Below are 19,228 nucleotides of genomic sequence, written 5' to 3'. Positions count from 1 at the left end.
AATAATACATTAAATAACATCAGCTTGGTTCTGGGAATATTAGTGATATACAGATATATGTAACTTCAGAGCAAGGTGCAATTCCACATGAAACTGAGTATATAAGCTTTTGCAACTGATACATTACCTATATTATGTGTTGAATATTTGATAGATCTTCTGTTGAATGCAGTGATGGAAGTTAAGTCTTAAATTTCAGTTGCTGGTAATAACATTTTTATTATATATTTATTGTAGGTTGGAAATCTCCCAAATGATTATATGATAACCCTTAAATATGTCCCGAAGATGGATAGCCTGGTATGTACAACCACATTAAGTTAATCCTGATAAAATAGTCAACTGGCGCCAGTAATGGTCATAATATTTTGTATGTTTTTCTATGACTTATTAACTTACAGTTAAAGAACAATTACTTTATTATGATTGTTATATGAAATAGGCATTTCACAAATTAATTTAAAATATAGAAATACAGAGATATTCTTGCAGTCACTTAAAATCTTTTTATTTGCAGGTTTCTTGGAAAAATATTTCTTATTTTTTTTAGCATTTTCTCTGGAATAAGTCGAACTATGGTATTGCTTCATCATATCAACTGGAAATTGTTGCTAACTTGAACAAGTAGATTCTTTCAAATTGTGGTTTGGTCAACTTGGTGAAAAGTTGTGACATTACTTCATTCAGACAAGCTCTGTATTATTCTCTACATATAACCCCACAATTCATTCATAGTCATACTTTTAAATGTCTTATGTTTTCTTAAAAAAATTCAAGCATTTTGTATTAAAAGTTTCTTCATATTAAAGTATTGCTTCTTTTATGCTAAATATCTTTGAAAGTGTCCTGAATTTGCTTTAAACATTTTTAAGAATTTTGTTACAAATACTTTCTTGGTTGTTGTATACGCTGCAGAAAAAAAAAACTGTCATTGATGTATACTGACTTATAAATACAAGTGGATGATGTTGTATCTGGGTTAAGCATATTAACTGAGTCATGTCAATACTTAGCGTATGTCAATACTTAGAAATAATCCAGTACATGTAGAAGTTGTATATATATCTGTATAAAGTTGTCAATATGAAAATCAGACTTATATTAGAATACATATAAAAATACATTCTAGCAATTCTGTTACTATATCTATAGTATAACTAGTATTCCCCCTTGATGTTGGAGCTAAAGCAACATTTTGTCAGCCCTGAATGAACATGAAGAAGATTGCTTGAGGAAAAGGAAGTTATAGAGTAGAGAAGGGTCCTGAAATGAAAGGTTTTGTTGTGGCGAAACTAATAGTAGTCTAATGAGTTTTGTTGGAAGCTAAAAGGTTTTACTAAAACTAAGAAAAAGTTATAGAATCCAGTTTAAACTTGGTTCCTTAGTCAGGAAAACTCAGAAACAAAGCTGTAGAAGTCTGTATTAGATCTGTGTCTATACTATAACATAAATAAAACTAATGGAAAATCTAAGTGTCTAAAAATAGCCATTATCCATTAAAAAAAAAAAAAAAAGAATCTAAGTAGAACAAGCTGCATTTGCCTTCTGTCAACAGTGCTTTTTCAAATTCAGTGATTATGAATCTGTATGTGATTTCTGTCTCAAGGAGGATCAGGTCTGTGGAGTACAGCTGTAGCCCCAGTTGTGCTCCCTCAGCCTTGTGGATCAGTGAGGCATGCCGGCAGGCGAGGGCAGGACTTTGTCAGGACCGATGTCTCTGCTGTTCTCTTGGGGAATGTTTACACTTTAAATGAAGAAGGCCAGGGAGCCTGCCTGAGCAATGGACTCATGATCGTTCCTGCTACTTAACTCTTACCTTGCTCTGTGGTTCAGTTTTGGCTTCCACTATAGTTTCTTTTTCTATAGTTGAAATGCAAAGTCATCTTGCTGCATCATATCCAGAAACTTAGATCCAGTTTACATTTACCATGCACAGCCAAGAATTAAATAGGAAGAAGAGAAGTTGAGAGCAAGGATTTCCAAATTTACTTTGCTTGTATACCACATTCAATAGTGGTGATGGAAGGTGCAGCTCTTGGCCACATGCCTTCTCAGGAGGAAGTATTCAGTGGTATTCATATCCCACTTTGCCAAATTCCTCTCTGGGGATTTCAGGTTGTACATACCACAGCAAAGGCCAGCTGAACAAATAGATTTTGCTCTGCGTTCTAAAAAATCCCTACAAGCTAAGAAATCTGTGGCTTTGCATAAGGTGAATGCTCTTTATTCTAAAAGACAATAGATTTAAATTTCATCTAAAAGGATGAAAATAGAACTCTTCAACTTTTTTTTTCCAGTACATTTCAATCTTCAGGGTGTGCACAAAGTGGGAGATCCATCCAAAGTAGCAAGACTCAATTGTACGTTACTAAAGGTAGAAAGGTAGAGTGAATTCCAAGCAGATGGAAATCCACTGTAGTGCATATAACAGGAACAGACTGACTCAATCCATTAAACAGAAGGGTTGTTGCATTATGCACTAGCTCAAGGCATCTGAGTGGCTTTAAAAGTAGATTCAGAGTGAATGGTGTAGCCTAACCTGGAGGTTAGAAGGCAAAAGTGACAGCAGTCTGCAGTCTAATAGGGAGATAAACTGTAAACTTTTAGATAGTTACAGAATGGAAAGGTTAAATGAGGATTACCCAGGAAAACAGGGAAGTCAAGTTTGTCAGCACCCACAGATGTAAATTTCAGTCAAATCTTACACAAAAATTTGCACAGAGCAGAGGTGAACTTTTATTTCTGCTCGACAAACAATATCACATTTGCCAGTTTTTACATAGTTTCATTCTTATGTTTGATAGATGTTGAGAAAGCAAGAAGGCACACAGCTTGACATTGCTGAAAGGGAAACTTTAAGCTAATGTATTCAGCTTTGTAGGTCAGAACAGTTCAGTCAGAGGAGACTCCCACACACATGCTAAATTACAGGAGCAGCAAAGTAGAATCCCTGCTGAAATCACCAAATGCTCCTATTGCACACTAGAGAAGCAGCAGGCTTTTGCTAGTCTGTGCCATGGTAAAACATATATCCTTAAAACCCTGGAGAAAATGGATTTCCAGGCTTGCAGTTCAGAGAAGCACTGAGACTCTGCCTTGACAAACCTACACCAAAGCAGAAGATTCATTGCCTGCCTTGTTAGGGCAATGCAATATAGTAGAGCACATGAGCACATGTTGCTGCAATGGACTACAGGCTTCCCCTGCTATATTTACTTCTGCCTCTCCCTTCTTGTTGCTGTGCCTGAGGAAGAAAGAGGGGAGCAGAGAACCAAGCCAAATGCCATCCACTTCACATTTGGTTTTATATTTTTTTAAGTTATTGCTGAAATAGTTAGCAAAGGTGACGATACTAAATTTCCATTTACTAGAGGGCAAGTGAGAAAGAATTAAACATAAAAGTTACAGTGGAGCTAAACAATGTACTTACTTTAAGTTACATTAATTCTGGAAGCCAGATAGGCTTGGGAAGTGTAAACGTGTCTTTTTCATCAGAGACTTTTGCACATCAGGGCAGAACAATAGTTATATCACTGAGAAACCAATTCATCCTCACATAATGATATATATAGCAGAAAATACTCTTTTTTGAATAAATAATTTATTGCATAAACTGAGAAAAATGAGATTTAGTCAATAAGTTGGCACAATCCAAATATTTCTAGTGTTCTGTGGAATATGAAGTTAATGGATTATATGGATGCTGTCATTCAAAATGCTAGGAGGCACTCAGGGTGCATATTTGTCAGGTGCCGCAGAGGCAAGATCTTGAAAGGTTTAATGATCCCAAGACAACTGAAAACAGTCAAAAAATAACTTTGTATTTGAAATAAATTCTAATGTTTCACTTAATATAGTATTACAATATTGATCTTTACTTGTTCTTTTTTTTTCATAACATTTACTGCTAAAATTGCAGTGTTTATTGGCAAGGGATTTCCATGTGCATGTTAGAATGATGTTAGAATGGTGTGTTAAAAATAACACACTACCTGCAATGCTTACAATTAATGATTTAAGTTTTTCTGGGCACAGTGGGGTTTGGTGGCCTTTTTGTTTACTTGACTGCTCTTATGTAAATCTTAGTGAAATAAGTTAGTGATTTACATCAGCGAAAGAATGCCATGTTTAAATCCCATGAACAGCTGTGCAACCTATAGTTGTACAGTGTTAATGAAAAGATTTAAACCTTATTCCAATGGCACAGATGTGGCAGATACCATTATGTGATGTGTAGAATCCCTAGAAGCTATGTTCAGAAATAGCATTTAGTGAAAATAATGAAGAGAAAGAATTAACTGAGCTAATTTGCTCAGAGATGGATCAAAGCACACATGGATTTCCAGGGTAATATTTTTACAGAAGCAATCTTCAGAAAAGATTTAAATCAAGCATCTTTTGGGTTAATTGAGTTTTATAAATAATAATAAAATTAAAAGTGAGAATGGTATAAAGAAAGTCTAGAGAACAATTGTTAAAGCCTTGTTATTTAAAAACAAAAAAACCCAACAAAGTTAATGAAGGCATGGAAGAGGGTTTGTAGTATTATATTCAAAGGTTCAAGGCCTCAACAGACTGATGCTTAACATTAATTAAAAATTTAGTGAGGGGATGGTGTTTAACAGAAAAACATAAATATGTAAGATAGAAAAGAGATTGCACCAAAAGGTCTGCAGAGAAAGTTGGCTGCAGTAGCAAAGATGAATTTTAATTTAGACAAATTCAAGATAATCCAAATTGAAAAGAGCAGTCTAATCTGCTTTTGCACGTTGAGTTTCTTAATCAGTTTTTGTATGTGTGATATTTAATCTACCTTTCTGTTATTTTTATCCCCTGGCAGCCTAATCACTGTTGGTTGCATTTGATGGTGCCTGAATTTTCAAGAAGTCTACACAGTCTTCTGCAGAAATTTTCAGATATTTCAGATATGTCTGATGTTTTAAGCAACTATTCAATCATCAATAATCTCACAAGGATAATTAACGATCTTATGGCATGTCTAGCTTTGGATAAAAATAAGGTAATCTCCTAATACAGCATTTCTACTTTTATGCTGGATATTTGTTTTTGAACTTTCTCTAGCATAGCAGTCAGTATTAATCAAAAAATGTTCAAGGCTTCATTACAGCTGTTCTTCATTTCTGTTACTTACTTGTGAAATCAAACTTTGCTTAGAGATACACAATGATAATTAGCTACCCTATCTACAGTTTTAAAAGAAAATAGTTTACAAAGATTTACAGTATATTAACTGACCTGCATAGAGTTATTTCAGTAGTCAAAAATGTAACTGCAATCCTTAATTATTCATTAAATATAACCTGCTTCAAACAGACAGAAATCTTCCTTGTGCATGCAGCTTAAGTTAGTAATCTTGCTAGTTCCTAATGTAAATTTAAATATGATACAGTTGAAGCTATTAATATACCCTTAATATGTATCACCATGTCTGAGCCTCAGAAAATTTTAGTGTGGTTTAATAAACTTTTGTATGCAAAGGCACAGTGTACACTAGAGAATGTCAGTCAACACAGTTCCTTCTGTTTCCTAATGCCAGCAGTAGCTGGAAGGATTCCTGAAAATCTGACTCTAGAGATACCTGATTTTCTTGGGTTACAATATGATGGAAGAAAAAAAATGATCCCTTACCTAGCTCTAGCTAAACTCTTAGTGATTAAGTACCATTTCTTTAGTTGAAGATTTTGTCCCACTGAAAAAAAACTACAATGTTCTATAAATTTCATCCTTATACACATTTATTTTTTATCAGGCAGTTGTAGGTTGCTTACAGTGCTGTTCAATTGTTCCCTTTTACATGAAGAATGAAAAAAGTGCACAGAAAGGTCCAATGTCACTTGGTGTGGCAAAAGCCAGTAACCTTAGCTTAGTATATTAGTATTATATTGCTGAGATACAATTCTGTAATAAGATATTCCCTATCTTTCCACTTCAAAATGAATCCTGTCCAATCTTCAGCATTTCTATGTCTTTTTTTCTTTCTTTTTAATTCTTGTCATGGTGAGTCAAGGCACAGACACTCAACTGAATTGTCTTGAAAGAAGGATTTAATTTCAAAGACAGAGAATGAAGAAAGAAAGAAACATCCAGTAATTCAGAGAAACAGCTATCTGTGTTTGTACTCACAGAAGAATGACTGTAGATCTACTTCTTGCAGCATTAAAAAGAAAATAATTTTGGAACCAAAAAAAAAAAAAAAATAGAGGAAGAAAAACTAGGAAGTTTTTAACCCATATGCTTACCTGTGTTTACTGAGACAGTCAAATGCCTGGCGAAATCTGAAGAGCTGAGAGAAGAAATGGCTTTTATGAAAGCCACAGTCAGGTAAAAAGGAAATGGAGGAAAAAAAATCAATGATGTTAACATTGATCTCAGTCTTTGGTTTAACTTGGCATAACATACTGTCCATTAGACCTCACAGTGATTGATTGGGCTACCTTGTTCATAGTCCTGCTTTTTTTTTTTTTTGGTAGATTATCAGGGCAATATAATATCAGCAATATAATACTAATCTCAACTTCTCTGTTGTACTATATCCCAGTTATTATATTCTGTTCCTTGTACTCTTATGAAAATAGTGCTCATTGTATTGTGTTCACATCAAAAGGATCATGGATGACATTACAAAATAACATGAAATCAAGGTAAATTTGTTATTAGGGAAACAAAATACCAAAATCTCTTCAGTTTTAGTATAGGATGGAACACTGTAGTCCATTTCTTAACCATTTATTTCTGTGGCAATTTTACAATGATGGATTAATAGCTGCTTTCTATTTGCAAAGTTATTTTCAAATCTTCAGCTCACAGTGTTTGCATGTTTTATAAAGATTGTATACAGTAAAGTTGGTCTTCCTCCGGTTAAAAATTTGAACTCGTTGGGCCATCTTTGGATATTTTTATCATTGTCTGTTGATAATGCTGAAATAAGCACCTCTCGATCTTCTTTCAAGCTGAATTCCATATTTTATCCTAGGATTTTATAAAAGAAAATGGTCATCTTTATAAAGAAGGTCACTTCATTCCCGAGGACTTTTTTAATCACTTTAATAGTACCATTGAAGTGTATAAGGAATTTGCAGACACATTGGATCAAAATGACTGCATTCTACCTTCAACAGTAGAAACACCAGAGAATGGTAAGGTGGCTTTTCTTTCTGTGAACAGTGTAAGTAGATATAATTTTTCATTTGATTTCAGAGGTATTAAGGATCTGATGCTATATCTCCTTTTTATTGCCAGTTAAAATGACTACCAACACCAAAACTTTTATTTCTGCTCTGAGTTTTATCTGGCAGTAAAACTAGTATCATCATTCCCAGTGACATCATTCCTTAATATAATCCAAAATAACTTCACAATACTCTGCTCTGTTTTTTTTCATCCCAAATATAACTTGGATTTCTTTTTATATTGCTCTTGTTCTTCATCCGATCTTCTGTTTATGTTTTATTTAATTTTTATAAGGCCGTAAAGAAGCCTAAGATTGCACTACCTAAAGCGTACAGTACTAGAACTAGCTGTAAATTGCAGCATTGTCAAGTCAGCTCTGCATTTGTCCCACTTCTCCTGAAAAGGACAATGTTTACTTGATTTTAAAAATTTTACAAGCTCAGCTCAAGCTCCTGTGGTTCATTCTCATCCTTGTAGTGAATGGAGGTTTTGTGCATTCTTTTACTCTCTTGAGGGAAAACTACAAGCTGTTTTAATTAGGGCAACATGCTCATTTACAGTTATACCAATAATAACTGGAAGCAGATTGATGCCATAACCTAAAAGATTGTGTAAAGAGATTGCTCTTCCAGAATAGGTATTTAGTAGCAGCCCAGTCTGATACAGCTGCCTCTTAAAGAGATTGCTTTTTTTTTTTTTTTTTTTTTTTTTTGATTTGGCTTAATCCTCTTTTAAAGCAGGTCTATAACCAGATCGGGATAGCCCAATACCCTAGCATCTTATATAGAGGGAACTGTATTTTAAGTTACATAATGCTGACACACTAATTTTCTATTTAGATTCCAGAGTTGCCGTCACAAAAACATTTTTGTTTCCTCCTGTTGCTGCCAGCTCCCTTAGGAATGACAGCACTGGCAGTAACACTAGCAGTAACAGTAAGTACAAGTCATTGAATTAATATATGTGTCTCCATTTTGTTCTGGTAACTGATTATTATGAGAGCTAAGAGAAAAAGAATGTCTTAATTGTGCAAATTAATGGGAAGTTACTTATGCCTTATGGTATACCATGTGTTTCTCAGCTGTTATACCAAAAAGTAATGAACTTATCTAATGTAAATTCAGAGATGCCATATATTTAAATGGTATGATGGCTCTCTGCAAATTGGAGAGGTCAAATCTCTTCATTTTGCCTCACTACTGCTGTGAGGCCTCCCAAGTAATCTCAGTGAACTTGATTTTCCCATTTTACCTCTCCAAAGGGAGGCGAACTAACATTAGGGGTCAGTTCTTGGTCCGGTCCTGTTCAACTTATTCATTAACGACCTGGATGAAGGGCTGGAGTGCTCCCTCAGCAAGTTTGCTGATGATACCAAACTGGGAGGAGTAGCTGATAGCCCTGAGGACTGTGCTGCCATCCAGAGGGACCTGGACAGACTGGAGGACTGGGCGGTGAGAAACCTCATGAGGTTCAACGGGGGCAAGTGCAGGGTCCTGCACTTGGGGAGGAATAACCCTGGACACCAGTACAGATTAGGGGTGGACCTACTGGAGAGCAGTCCCGCAGAGAGGGACCTGGGTGTCATGGTGGACGACAAGTTGACCATGAGGCAGCAGTGTACCCTGGTGGCCAAGAAGGCCAACGGGATCCTGGGGTGCATTAAGAAGAGCGTCTCCAGCAGGTTGAGGGAAGTGATCATCCCCCTCTACTCAGCCCTGGTGAGGCCACATCTGGAGTACTGCATCCAGTTCTGGGCTCCCCAGTACAAGAGGGATGTGGAGCTGCTGGAGAGAGTCCAGCGCAGGGCTACCAGGATGATCAGAGGCCTGGAACATCTGCCATATGAGCAAAGGCTGAGAGAGCTGGGCCTGTTCAGCCTGGAGAAGAGGAGGCTGAGGGGGGACCTGATCAGCGTGTATAAATACCTCAAGGGAGGCAGGGAGGAGGATGGGGCTGGCCTCTTTTCAGTGGTGGACAGTGATAGGACTAGAGGAAATGGCTTCAAACTGAAGCATCGGAAGTTCCACAGGAACTTAAGGAAGCATTTCTTCACTGTGAGGATGACAAAGCACTGGAACAGGCTGCCCAGAGAGGTTGTGGAGTCTCCTTCTTTGGAGATCTTTAAAATCCGCTTGGACGCAGCCCTGTGCCACGGGCTCTAGGTGACCCTGCGTGTGCAGGGGGGTTGGACTCGATGACCTCTGAGGTCCCTTCCAACCTTGGGCATTCTATGATATGATTCTATGATATGATACCTGTCCTGAACTGGGCCCAGAATACTCACATGGGTATCCACATGCAGGTTGTCTTTACATTGTATTTTGAGATTAGTCTTGATCCCAAGCTTCACTCCAAATTTGAAGACTGGAAACTTCCTGTAGTAGCAGAAGGGGTATCTCCATACTCACTGTGTTTTCAATTGAGATCAAGGACATAGTTGCTGCCCTTTTGGCAAGATGTAATCTTCTGTTTGGCTTGGTCCTTTCTGTGTTCTTACCACTCCTGTTTAATGTATTACATACCTGTCTTGTAGACAAGTATTTCCTGCAGTTTTCCTTGTGAGTAAAAGTGGCTTTCCCATAGTGGTTCCTAAATGGTATAATGTGTTCCCTTTTTCCCAGATGCATCAGGATGACAATATGCTTTTTTTTTTTCTTTTTTTTCTTCACTTAAACATCCATGATAGGTATGTGGTATTTACATGTGTGGTTAGGGCTCTTTCTGCTTAAGAGAGCACAGGAAGCAACCTGTTGTACCCAGCAGAGGTTACTCTCTGGATTCCTACTTCCATGCACCCTCCCTTCTAGCTTGCTCACAACCATTGTCAGATTTGAAGCCCTCCCTGATTGCTTTCTAATTAAGAGGTTTTAAGTCATGGCTCCCCCAAATCCTCTAAGTCTGGAATGAAATCCATCATCAAATCTTGGCAGCCAGCCTACCTCTCTGGAAAAGACAAATCTCACTATCATAAATTCCTAGCCAGGAGGTCACAGAATTGGCTGTGATTGCCCACAGGCAATTACGAGGCACCAGGAGGGAGCTGAAGAGTGCGTGTGTGCCTGTCTCAGGTCTGAACATGCAATAATCGTTACTGCAGCTATGAGAGGAAGAACATTGAAGTGCAGCCTCAAGCTACGGGAATGGATCAGGGAGCCAAAAGGAAGAGATAGGTAGATTACAGGAGAAGTTCAGATGAAAGGAGTTTGACCTGGTGGAGTAAGCAGGAGCAATGCCAGGCAGCACAATGTAAGCCAGAGTTTTAGCCTGTAAAATGGCACGTGTGCCAATATAGGGAGAAATGGGAGGATAGAAGCAGGTTTATTTAATCTTATCTTTTAACTACAACTGATAATCAAGTAGGAAAAAAAAAGGCCTAATTAAAATAATGCAGTAAGTCAAAGAAATTGCTTGGCTGACCATATGCTGCACAGGTGTGTTTTAAGTGATTATCATTCCTTTAAGCAATTTATTGGAAAATTGGATATCAGTTGAGGAATGATGTGAGGACTGAATGTCTGGCTCATAATCAGCTTAAAATACATTAACTTGGACATTGGATGCTGTTGGGTTATATTTTACTAGTTTATTTTGAGTCTTTGAGGACAGGACATACGACATCTTTTTCCCTGAGAATGGTCTTCAGTAATGGTTGCAGATTTGTATTGACTTTATTGCTGAGAAAGTTTTTCTTCAGTGTTAATCCGTGCCTTCTTGTGAAGGAACAATAAGAAATAATCCTTACTGCCTTCTGTGTGAAGGGTCCCCAGCACATGGGGACACCATCTGCTTTCTTTGGTACTGGTCTCAGCGGCACCATTACACTCAAATTTTTAAAGGAAAACATTTGAAAAAGAGGGGAAACTTGAAAATTTAAAAAGAAAAAAAAAAGGCATATCAACACATAAATTACTGGAATAACGTTATTTAAAAGAATGTGACTGTCTTTACTAGAAGAAGCTATAAAATTAATGTTTCCTAGACTGTTTAGCAGCATTCACAATTTAAAAACATATTTCTCTGGATGAATGATAAATATTGACTTAATTAATAAAGTCTCCATGCAGTCAAATGACTTGAACTTAATGCTAAATTACACTTAGTAAAACCTGAAGTGAATCAGCTAATAAGATCATTTGTGAAATAATAACTGTCATAGGAATTGTATCTCATTTAAACTAGCTGTATTTTTTTTTATTCTTGAAGCTACATTTATTTCAGCAGCAGTATCTATCTACTTCAGTGCATCATTATTACTGAGTGATAAAACTGAACTACTGTAGCAGAGCAGAACTCTGACAAAATCTACATCAGAATTCTCTCCCAAACTACATGTAGAATTGAGTAACTGGTCTCATTCTTTCTTACCTTTTGGACATGGCAGTAGTGCTGTTTTCATCCTTTTAATATTGATTGTAGATTTGTGACATGTTCCCACTCCAGCTTTTCTCCCATATAAATACTTCTCCACCAACCTCCCCAATTTCTTTAGTCTTTTTTTTCCTCTCTGTGCTGCATAAGTCTAGTCCAATTTAATTTCCAAGTAACTGTTTTGGTCCAAGTCCTGTTGTTACTTTTCAGGAATCTTTATGCTGTATCATCTCATCCAGAGAATTCAAATGAGATGGTTTCTAAAAGAACAAGTGTCGAGATGAGAGATGTTGAGTTGTGATGATCTCTTCTTTCTGTGGTTGAACCAAGCTCAATAAATGGTAGTCTTTTTCTTCCTAATGAAGGAATCTCATATTGCTCTGCTTAAAACTTGAACATACTAGCTATTACTAATTCTTCTCACTCACCTTAGTGCAGTACTGTTTCTTTTTTCATAGAAAGTTCAGTCTTGCTTTCTTTCATTTTTGCCTGTAATTTCCACATAATAATGTGGCTTTATTCTTCAGTACCAAACAGTACAAAAATGTATATATTCTATTAACAGAGCTCTTTGTAAGTGTTTTAGGAAGAACATAGACTTTTATAATTAAGGAAAAGATACCTTAGTTTAATTCCATAATTGCACAACAATTTAAAAATATTAAACTATGGCTTAATCCAATTGCTGTTGCACTCTGTACCTTTGTTCCACCTTTTTAGTTCATGGAAAATAGTAATGAACAGGTGAGAGCTGTTCTACATTTGTATAGATAAAATCTTGTGGTAATTGCGCTGGAGCTGAGTGAGGAGAACTGAAATTCCTCTGAGACATACATGGCAATAAAATCTAGCCAGTGTTTTGAATAATAGTTGCCTGCTAAAGCTGCACACATGGCTTAAGGTGGGAATCCGCTCAATAACTTCATTGTGTAGCTGAGAGACTTTCAGTGTAAATATTTTGTATTCCCAACTTAACATCACAATGTCCATGAAGAATTATATTTAAGTCTACTGGAGAGGAACTCATTTCCTAAGGGATTTTTTTGTAAGGTGCAAAATGAGAACTTTGTGTTGGCCTGCTTCTCTCCCCTTTAGCACTGTGAGATAGTGTCTATTTCAAATAAATAACTTTAACTGAAAAGTCAGCAGTTTCAGTACTGTTACCCAAGAAGTTCTCAAATGTACTGACATATCCGGTTCCTTCTAGTCCTTCCCTTACTCTGCCATTACTGCTGTTGGCAGCAAGAAACTGAAGCTCTAAAGCTTCCAATATAGGACGAAATTCCTATGGCATAGATCAAAGCTTCTTGACACTAGCTTTCTTTTCTTAATTCTCTTTCCTTCAGTAGGCTACAGATCCCTGGGAGGTTCTCCAGACTGAAAATTCTCCAACCTATTCTGTTTTAGATGTTACTATAAATAAAAGGCACATGATAAAACCTGCCGTGACTGATTTAATTCACTCTAGATCATTCAAGACACTTAAATCTGGACTTGAAAGTAAATGTAAATAATATGTTATCATTTGCTTTTTAAGGTAGTTTTAGGTTGGCAGTTTTCTCTCAAGTTAACTTTCAAATTAACCTGAATACAATCAGATTTAAAAAAAAAAAAAATCTATTCTTGTTTGCTTTCTAAGGTGTTGAGATTTTTTTTCATTTTTTGACTGTGTTAAGGTTCTGCCTCTGGTTTCCAGATCCCCAGATGGAACAGTAACTGTGATTTTTTTTCAGGTTTCCAGAGATGCTAGAGAAAGCATCTACAGTTGAAAATACTGTACATCTTTTTTTTTTTTAGATACCTCCTTGCAAAGGAAGGTTTTCATTTATGTGAGACTCTTTAATTTGTTAGAAATTCCAAAATTGAGGGTTCCTGATTTTCACCCATCTCTCTGAATGCTTTGGATAACATTTTTCTTGACGTTCACATAAAAATCAGCATGCTTGCCATTTCTTTTTGCCTGGTACTTCAGAGTAGGCTTTTTTTTTTCAGATAAAGAAAAGGCAGGTTTTGCTTAAGGTTTTCAGAGCAGTTCTATACCATTTTGGTTTGGCCCAGATTTATTGAAGTTCAGTCTGCCAAAAAAAAAGAACCACCTGCCCTATGCCTAACCTCAGACAGGCAGTCCAAGGATATTTTCCTGCTGTTCATTTTTAACTTTGGTTTTAATGTCAGAGCAGTCAAAAAAAAAAAAAAAGAATAATCAATAGCCTCTGTTCAGTTTATGTTTTTGTCTGTAAAACTTTGTCTGCTGTTTTCCCCCACTCCGTAGACAGTCAGGTCTTTCCACGGTAAGCTAGCTAGTTCTGCTTGGCTGATATTTCCTTGTGTGCAAGCTGGAATTCTGTGTGCAAACTGGTAGCATGACAAGCAGATAATGTCAGAGATAAAATAAGTGCCTAGGTAAGAATGAGAAAGGGTTTTAGTTTTTTTTTTTTTAAGTGTTTTCGATAATGTCTTATAATAATATTTTATAATAATATCTTATAAACACATTGATTGACCCAGTTTATCATACCATACATGATTTGCTGTTTGTTTTTTGCATGAATCACTTGCACAGGAGTTTTCAGTGCTGTCAAAATCCATTTTCTTATTCTGTATTTAGCCACCTAGATTTTTCCAGTGCTTATAGCTTGAGGATTTATTTTCCTGTAGTCTGGCAATTCACCCATTGTTTGAGTTGCAGTCTCCAGATCTTGAAGTGAACTGACGCTGGGTGGATGGTGTTTATAGTAGCAGTCTCTTGTGGCTTGCTCGCTTTGCATTTCAGAAGATGGTCTTAGGGTAACTAAATAAGATTTTTCACATCTCTAGGGTAACTCCATAGGATTTTTCATATCTTGCCCTTGATTAAATAACTGGAAGGCCAAATTTTATTCTCAGCATGCTTACAGCTCCCTTTGAGGCGAATGGAATAACGTGTGTATAGGCTTTGGGCTGTTCTGTATAAAATGTAAACAGCTATCAAGAAATAATACAAAATAACACACAGCAAGACTTCAGCTTACAAGAGTTTGATCTCACTGAAGTCAGCAGGACCTTTCCAGGCAGGTGTTAAAAGTGGAGTAAGGCTTATTTTGTTAAATTAACCTCTCTTGAGGGGCCTTGTATAGGTGTTTCGCTAGTCTGAGTGTCAAGGCTAAGTGTCTACTTAAAATCAGCAATATGTGCCTTATGGATCTTAAACAAATGCGTGAAATTACTGTTTAGAAGTGATGGATGTATGCTCTTCTCATTTTTTTTTTCACAATAAAAACTTTCAAAATTAATAAACCCAAAATTTTAAAGACAGGGAAAGAGAAAGTGCTCTACAGATGACAAAATTACAAAAAAAAAAAAAAAAAAAAAAAAAAAAAAAAAAAAAGGACACTATGAAACACAGGTCATTCAGAAATGAGAAGAACATCCTTGTAGGACAAAAGCCCCAAAAATTTCCTGTGAGATTTTTATCAAGAAATGCATCTTGTATATACAGTGCTTAAAAGTACTGCTGTTTAAGCTGCTCATATGTTGGTGGTGCATGGACATGCTTTACTAGCAGCGTCACTGTAAAGATTGTAAAGTTTTCTGCCGTAAATCTTTTTTCACTAACGAGAACATCTGTAATTACAGAAGAAGCACTTGGCTTCATTAACAACCCAAGCCTACAAGGGGTCAGCATAGCACTGACATCGCTTCTGTCTCTTCTTATTGGCTTTGTTTTGGGAGCCATATACTGGAAGGTAAGAAGTACATTTAATTGTTTACATAGTGATGCACATTAAATTTCATACCAGAGGAGGCAGGGGAAACAAAATGATTATGCATATGAGAACAGAAGATATTTGTGATTTTCACTTAACTGTGTGACATGTAAATATGAATGTTTCTTGTCATACTCCTGAATTTCACTACCAAAGTGTAAATTGTGTCCTGTAAATTGCTAGATCTCTGATTCCTACCTATAAACTAAATACATATGATTTCCCTAAATTCCCAGGTCTCCTATTGTATCTTTAGAAGCAGATTCTGTTGCTTTTACCTGTGATGGCTTTGTCTACAGTGCAAAGGCTTTAACTGTAAAGGTATACCAGTAGAGACATGTACTAGAAGCCTAGATAGATCAGCCTATATTTTGCAAGGTGATACTGATGATGAAAATGTGAAAGAGAACTGCAATATACATCAATTGGTTTTGGAGTTTTAAAGTGAAGTTTTAGAATAAATGTATTTAATTCATTTCCTAGAAAACACATCCCAAGTCCAGAGCAGAAAGTGATGAAACTGCACAGTGTAATGACTGTCAAGAAGAAAATGAGATAAGGTATTTGGTTTCACTTTACACACATATGTCCAAATGTTAGTTTATCTTTGAGACTTACTTTCTGAAAGTCTCACTCCCATTCTCTCAGAAAGACAATTGAAGAAAATACCAAAGACACAACACATTATGAAGGTTTTTGCTGTAGAGATAGAACATATGCTTACATCTTGTCCCTTATTCTATTCTAAATATAAGAGTTGGTGTGGAGATTTCCATATGCAACATTTTATTAAGGGAACAATACTTTTCGCTTATCTGTATTCACTTCCACAAATCAGTGAAAGGAATGCTGAAAAACAGTAGTTTCAGAGGAGTATCTTAAGCAAAGAAATGAAGTGAACGTGGGATTGCTCAGACCTGTAGGGGAAGCAACAAATATAAGTGAATTTTGTCATTTGTCATATAGTACAGAGGTGGTTTAATATTACATGAATAAAGAACAGTAAGTCTTGGCTGTGCTCCTAAGTCACTTTAATTTTGTTTTACATTTAAATTTTTGAGGTTCTTTCCCTTTTTGACACTTTCCTGGACATGCACAGGATCTATTCTTTCTAGTTTATTTTAATATTCATAGAAAGTTGATGAGAATATATTCAAACCCTGGCAACTTCATAAGGTCATTCTGAAATGATTTTCTGCTGTTTTTATATTTAAGCATTGTTTTGTCTGATTTTAAGCAGAAATAATTCTGTATAACTCAGCTGATCAAATAAATCTCAGAAATAATAGTTGAAGACACTCAGAGTTGCATTATGACATGATTTAGACCTAGAAGTTTGCAAATTTCAGAAAAGGACTTGGAATATTTAATGTTAGAACACCTCATGCTAAAATTTTTTGGGGATAATACTTAGTCTTATTTTTCTTTAATCGGTTTTTAACTATGAGGGATCAGAGGAATGTCTAAGGTGCATGGCAAAGTTACAGACTTTATACTGTAGGCTTGTAATTTTAGTGTGAAGTGTCTCCTGTTACCCACTGTTGAAGACAGGAATAGACTAGCTTGTGAACTAGCAAGTTCCCAAACTTAGCAATTTTGGATGTATGGGGTGAAATTTTCTGTATTCAAACTTTCTAAAATAATACATTCATAGATTCCATTTTCTTCAAGTGCAATTCATAAAAATAAAATACTTTTTTTTTCTTTCAGTATGTTGCAGCAAAAAGAAAAAGACCATCTACAAGTGTAGCTGTTGCTTTTTCTCCCTAAACACTGTTACTGTCTCATGTACTGGTAAGTTCTTATGCTTGAGAGTTTTACTACTGGCCGTATAACCTTTGTCCACTGAAATGCAAACTGATTTGGAGTCCATTTTAGGAAAAATGAAATAAAATTTGCATTCAGTGGACCTATATTGAACCTAAAATCTTTAACTACTAATGCGATTAACCCTGTGTCATGAATTTAGGCCTCAGAATTTTAGCCTGGATGTTATAAGTGAAATATTCCAAATGAAGGACAGCCTGGATGTTACAAGTGAAATATTCCAAATGAAGGACAGCTATAATTTCTCTCTTTCTGATGTGACAGCCAATACTGAGAATTATCCAGTTTTTGTCCTATAGCAGTTTCAAAGCAGGATGACCTAAAAAAAGCATTCTAAAAATAACAGGTGAGCATAGGAGAGCAGGCCAAGTAGAAAGCTTCCCACAGGACCACAATATTTACAAAAGGATGAGCTGACCTTCTCTAATTGTTGTTTACTCAGCACAGTTTGCAGCCTTGACAGCTTTATCAGATTCATCATTCTTGCTTTTATATATACACGACTGAGCTGCTAATGTTAGCAAGCTTTCTCATTCTCAGTGCATCTGTGCAGAAGGGTGCTTTTTTCATTTCAAGGGACTTCTTACAAGAGAAATAATGTATTTAACCTAGAATCTTTGATAAACATCTGAAAGTTTCAGGCAGTGCTAGATATTTCCTGTTATCTCAGGACCAAGATGAGCAAATTTAAAATAGGCAGTTACAGTTTACTCTATAGGGATCACTTTCTGATGTTTTTCAAAGTGTTCATGTGATCATTTGGGCCATCATTAGTCTCCCAGATATTCTGACTGAGAAAGTATCTTTTCACTAAGAAGAAAAGCAACACTGTGTGGGACAAGCAATTTCATTTTCAAAAAGACATAAACTGAATTTGTCGCTGGCTTATCCAGTTGAGTGTAAAGGAAGTTTGTTGTCAAAGAATGCCAGATACCAAATGCACAAAAGTAGCAGTTAGATGACGTCAGTGGGCATTTCAGATCAGGCTTGATAAGTATCATGAAATTGAATGAGAGTCTCATAATAATTATTTTTGTTTCCAAACAAAAAATAATGTCTGTGAAAGTGGCACTGCAAATATTGATTTCCAAATTTCTAATAAAAAACTTTTTTTTTTTTTTTGAAAGCTGTATTGTTCAATTTTGAAGAGGGGAAAACTAACCAACAGAATTATGATTTCCCCTTTTTCTCTCCAAGCAGGTAACAGTTCCATGTTCGCTTCATAAATGAAGCAGCTTTAAGCACATTTGTATTCCTTCTGGAGTGACAGACTGAGTCTGCATCTGTTGTTACTGCCCATAACTCCATAGACATGATATAGAAACGAGGACAATTTGTGTTTGTTACTGTGAAACCAACACTGAATTGAACAACGTTAAGTGTGCACTGAGCAGGACTCTATCGTATGTGAATATCTACCTTTTTTGGCGTTCGGGGATTTTTATTTACATTAATACCTGGAGATGATTCTGACAAAGTCCTGAACAGAACGCATCTTTCAAATGCCTCCAACTGTGGGTAATCATTCAAAGTCATAAATACGTTTGCATCCTTAATTTAAATTCTGTGTACTCTGCCTTACCTTGATGTCTTCAAGTGGAATTCTCTGAACTGACAGAAAACACAGATGTGGATACAGATAACATACTCTTCAATTTTTGTATATACAACTTGAAAAGTCAAGCCATGAACCAGCCTCTTACCTATAAGGAACTGGGTTTATGTCTGGCAATGGTCTTGTGTACAGTGACATGGTCTCTATTGGGTGCCCAGTGGCAGTATGCCCACCCCGGAAAGCCTCAAGAATTCATCAGGGCTGATAGGCTCTGTTCGGGAGAAGCAATACTGGATGAAGAAAAAGTAAATAGGAGGTGATAGTACAGCATGGATATAGTACAGGAATTAGGAGTAACTGCTGGATATGTGAACACTGCTGAAATCTCTCACCACAGAAATAGAAGGGACCGTGAAGAGTCTGAACTGCGTTCAAACATCAGAACAAAGGCAAACCCATGATATGCATTTTAAATTCTGAAGATGCATGCCATTGATATCTTGTCTTTACATATATAGCATAGAAAAATTGAAAGATCCAG

The 19,228-nt window shown here is 36.2% G+C and overlaps 1 protein-coding gene across 1 annotated transcript in view; it reads left to right on the top strand.

Moving 5' to 3' along the window:
* KITLG (KIT ligand) overlaps positions 1 to 18,783 on the top strand; it is a 49,966-nt gene extending 31,183 nt beyond the window's left edge. The window contains exons 5-12 of the mRNA XM_026049732.1: positions 238 to 300; positions 4,841 to 5,020; positions 6,995 to 7,157; positions 8,031 to 8,126; positions 15,175 to 15,284; positions 15,789 to 15,865; positions 17,016 to 17,099; positions 18,333 to 18,783. Coding sequence (XP_025905517.1) covers positions 238 to 300; positions 4,841 to 5,020; positions 6,995 to 7,157; positions 8,031 to 8,126; positions 15,175 to 15,284; positions 15,789 to 15,865; positions 17,016 to 17,055 — 729 coding nt within the window. The 3' untranslated portion in view covers positions 17,056 to 17,099; positions 18,333 to 18,783. The remainder of the gene's footprint in view (positions 1 to 237; positions 301 to 4,840; positions 5,021 to 6,994; positions 7,158 to 8,030; positions 8,127 to 15,174; positions 15,285 to 15,788; positions 15,866 to 17,015; positions 17,100 to 18,332) is intronic.
* The last annotated feature ends 445 nt before the right edge of the window (positions 18,784 to 19,228 follow it).

This window comes from Nothoprocta perdicaria, unplaced genomic scaffold (assembly GCF_003342845.1).
Source record: "Nothoprocta perdicaria isolate Ctin4 unplaced genomic scaffold, notPer1 scaffold_61, whole genome shotgun sequence".
Classification (NCBI taxonomy): Eukaryota; Metazoa; Chordata; class Aves; order Tinamiformes; family Tinamidae; genus Nothoprocta; species Nothoprocta perdicaria.
This window is presented reverse-complemented; position numbering and strand designations above follow the sequence as displayed.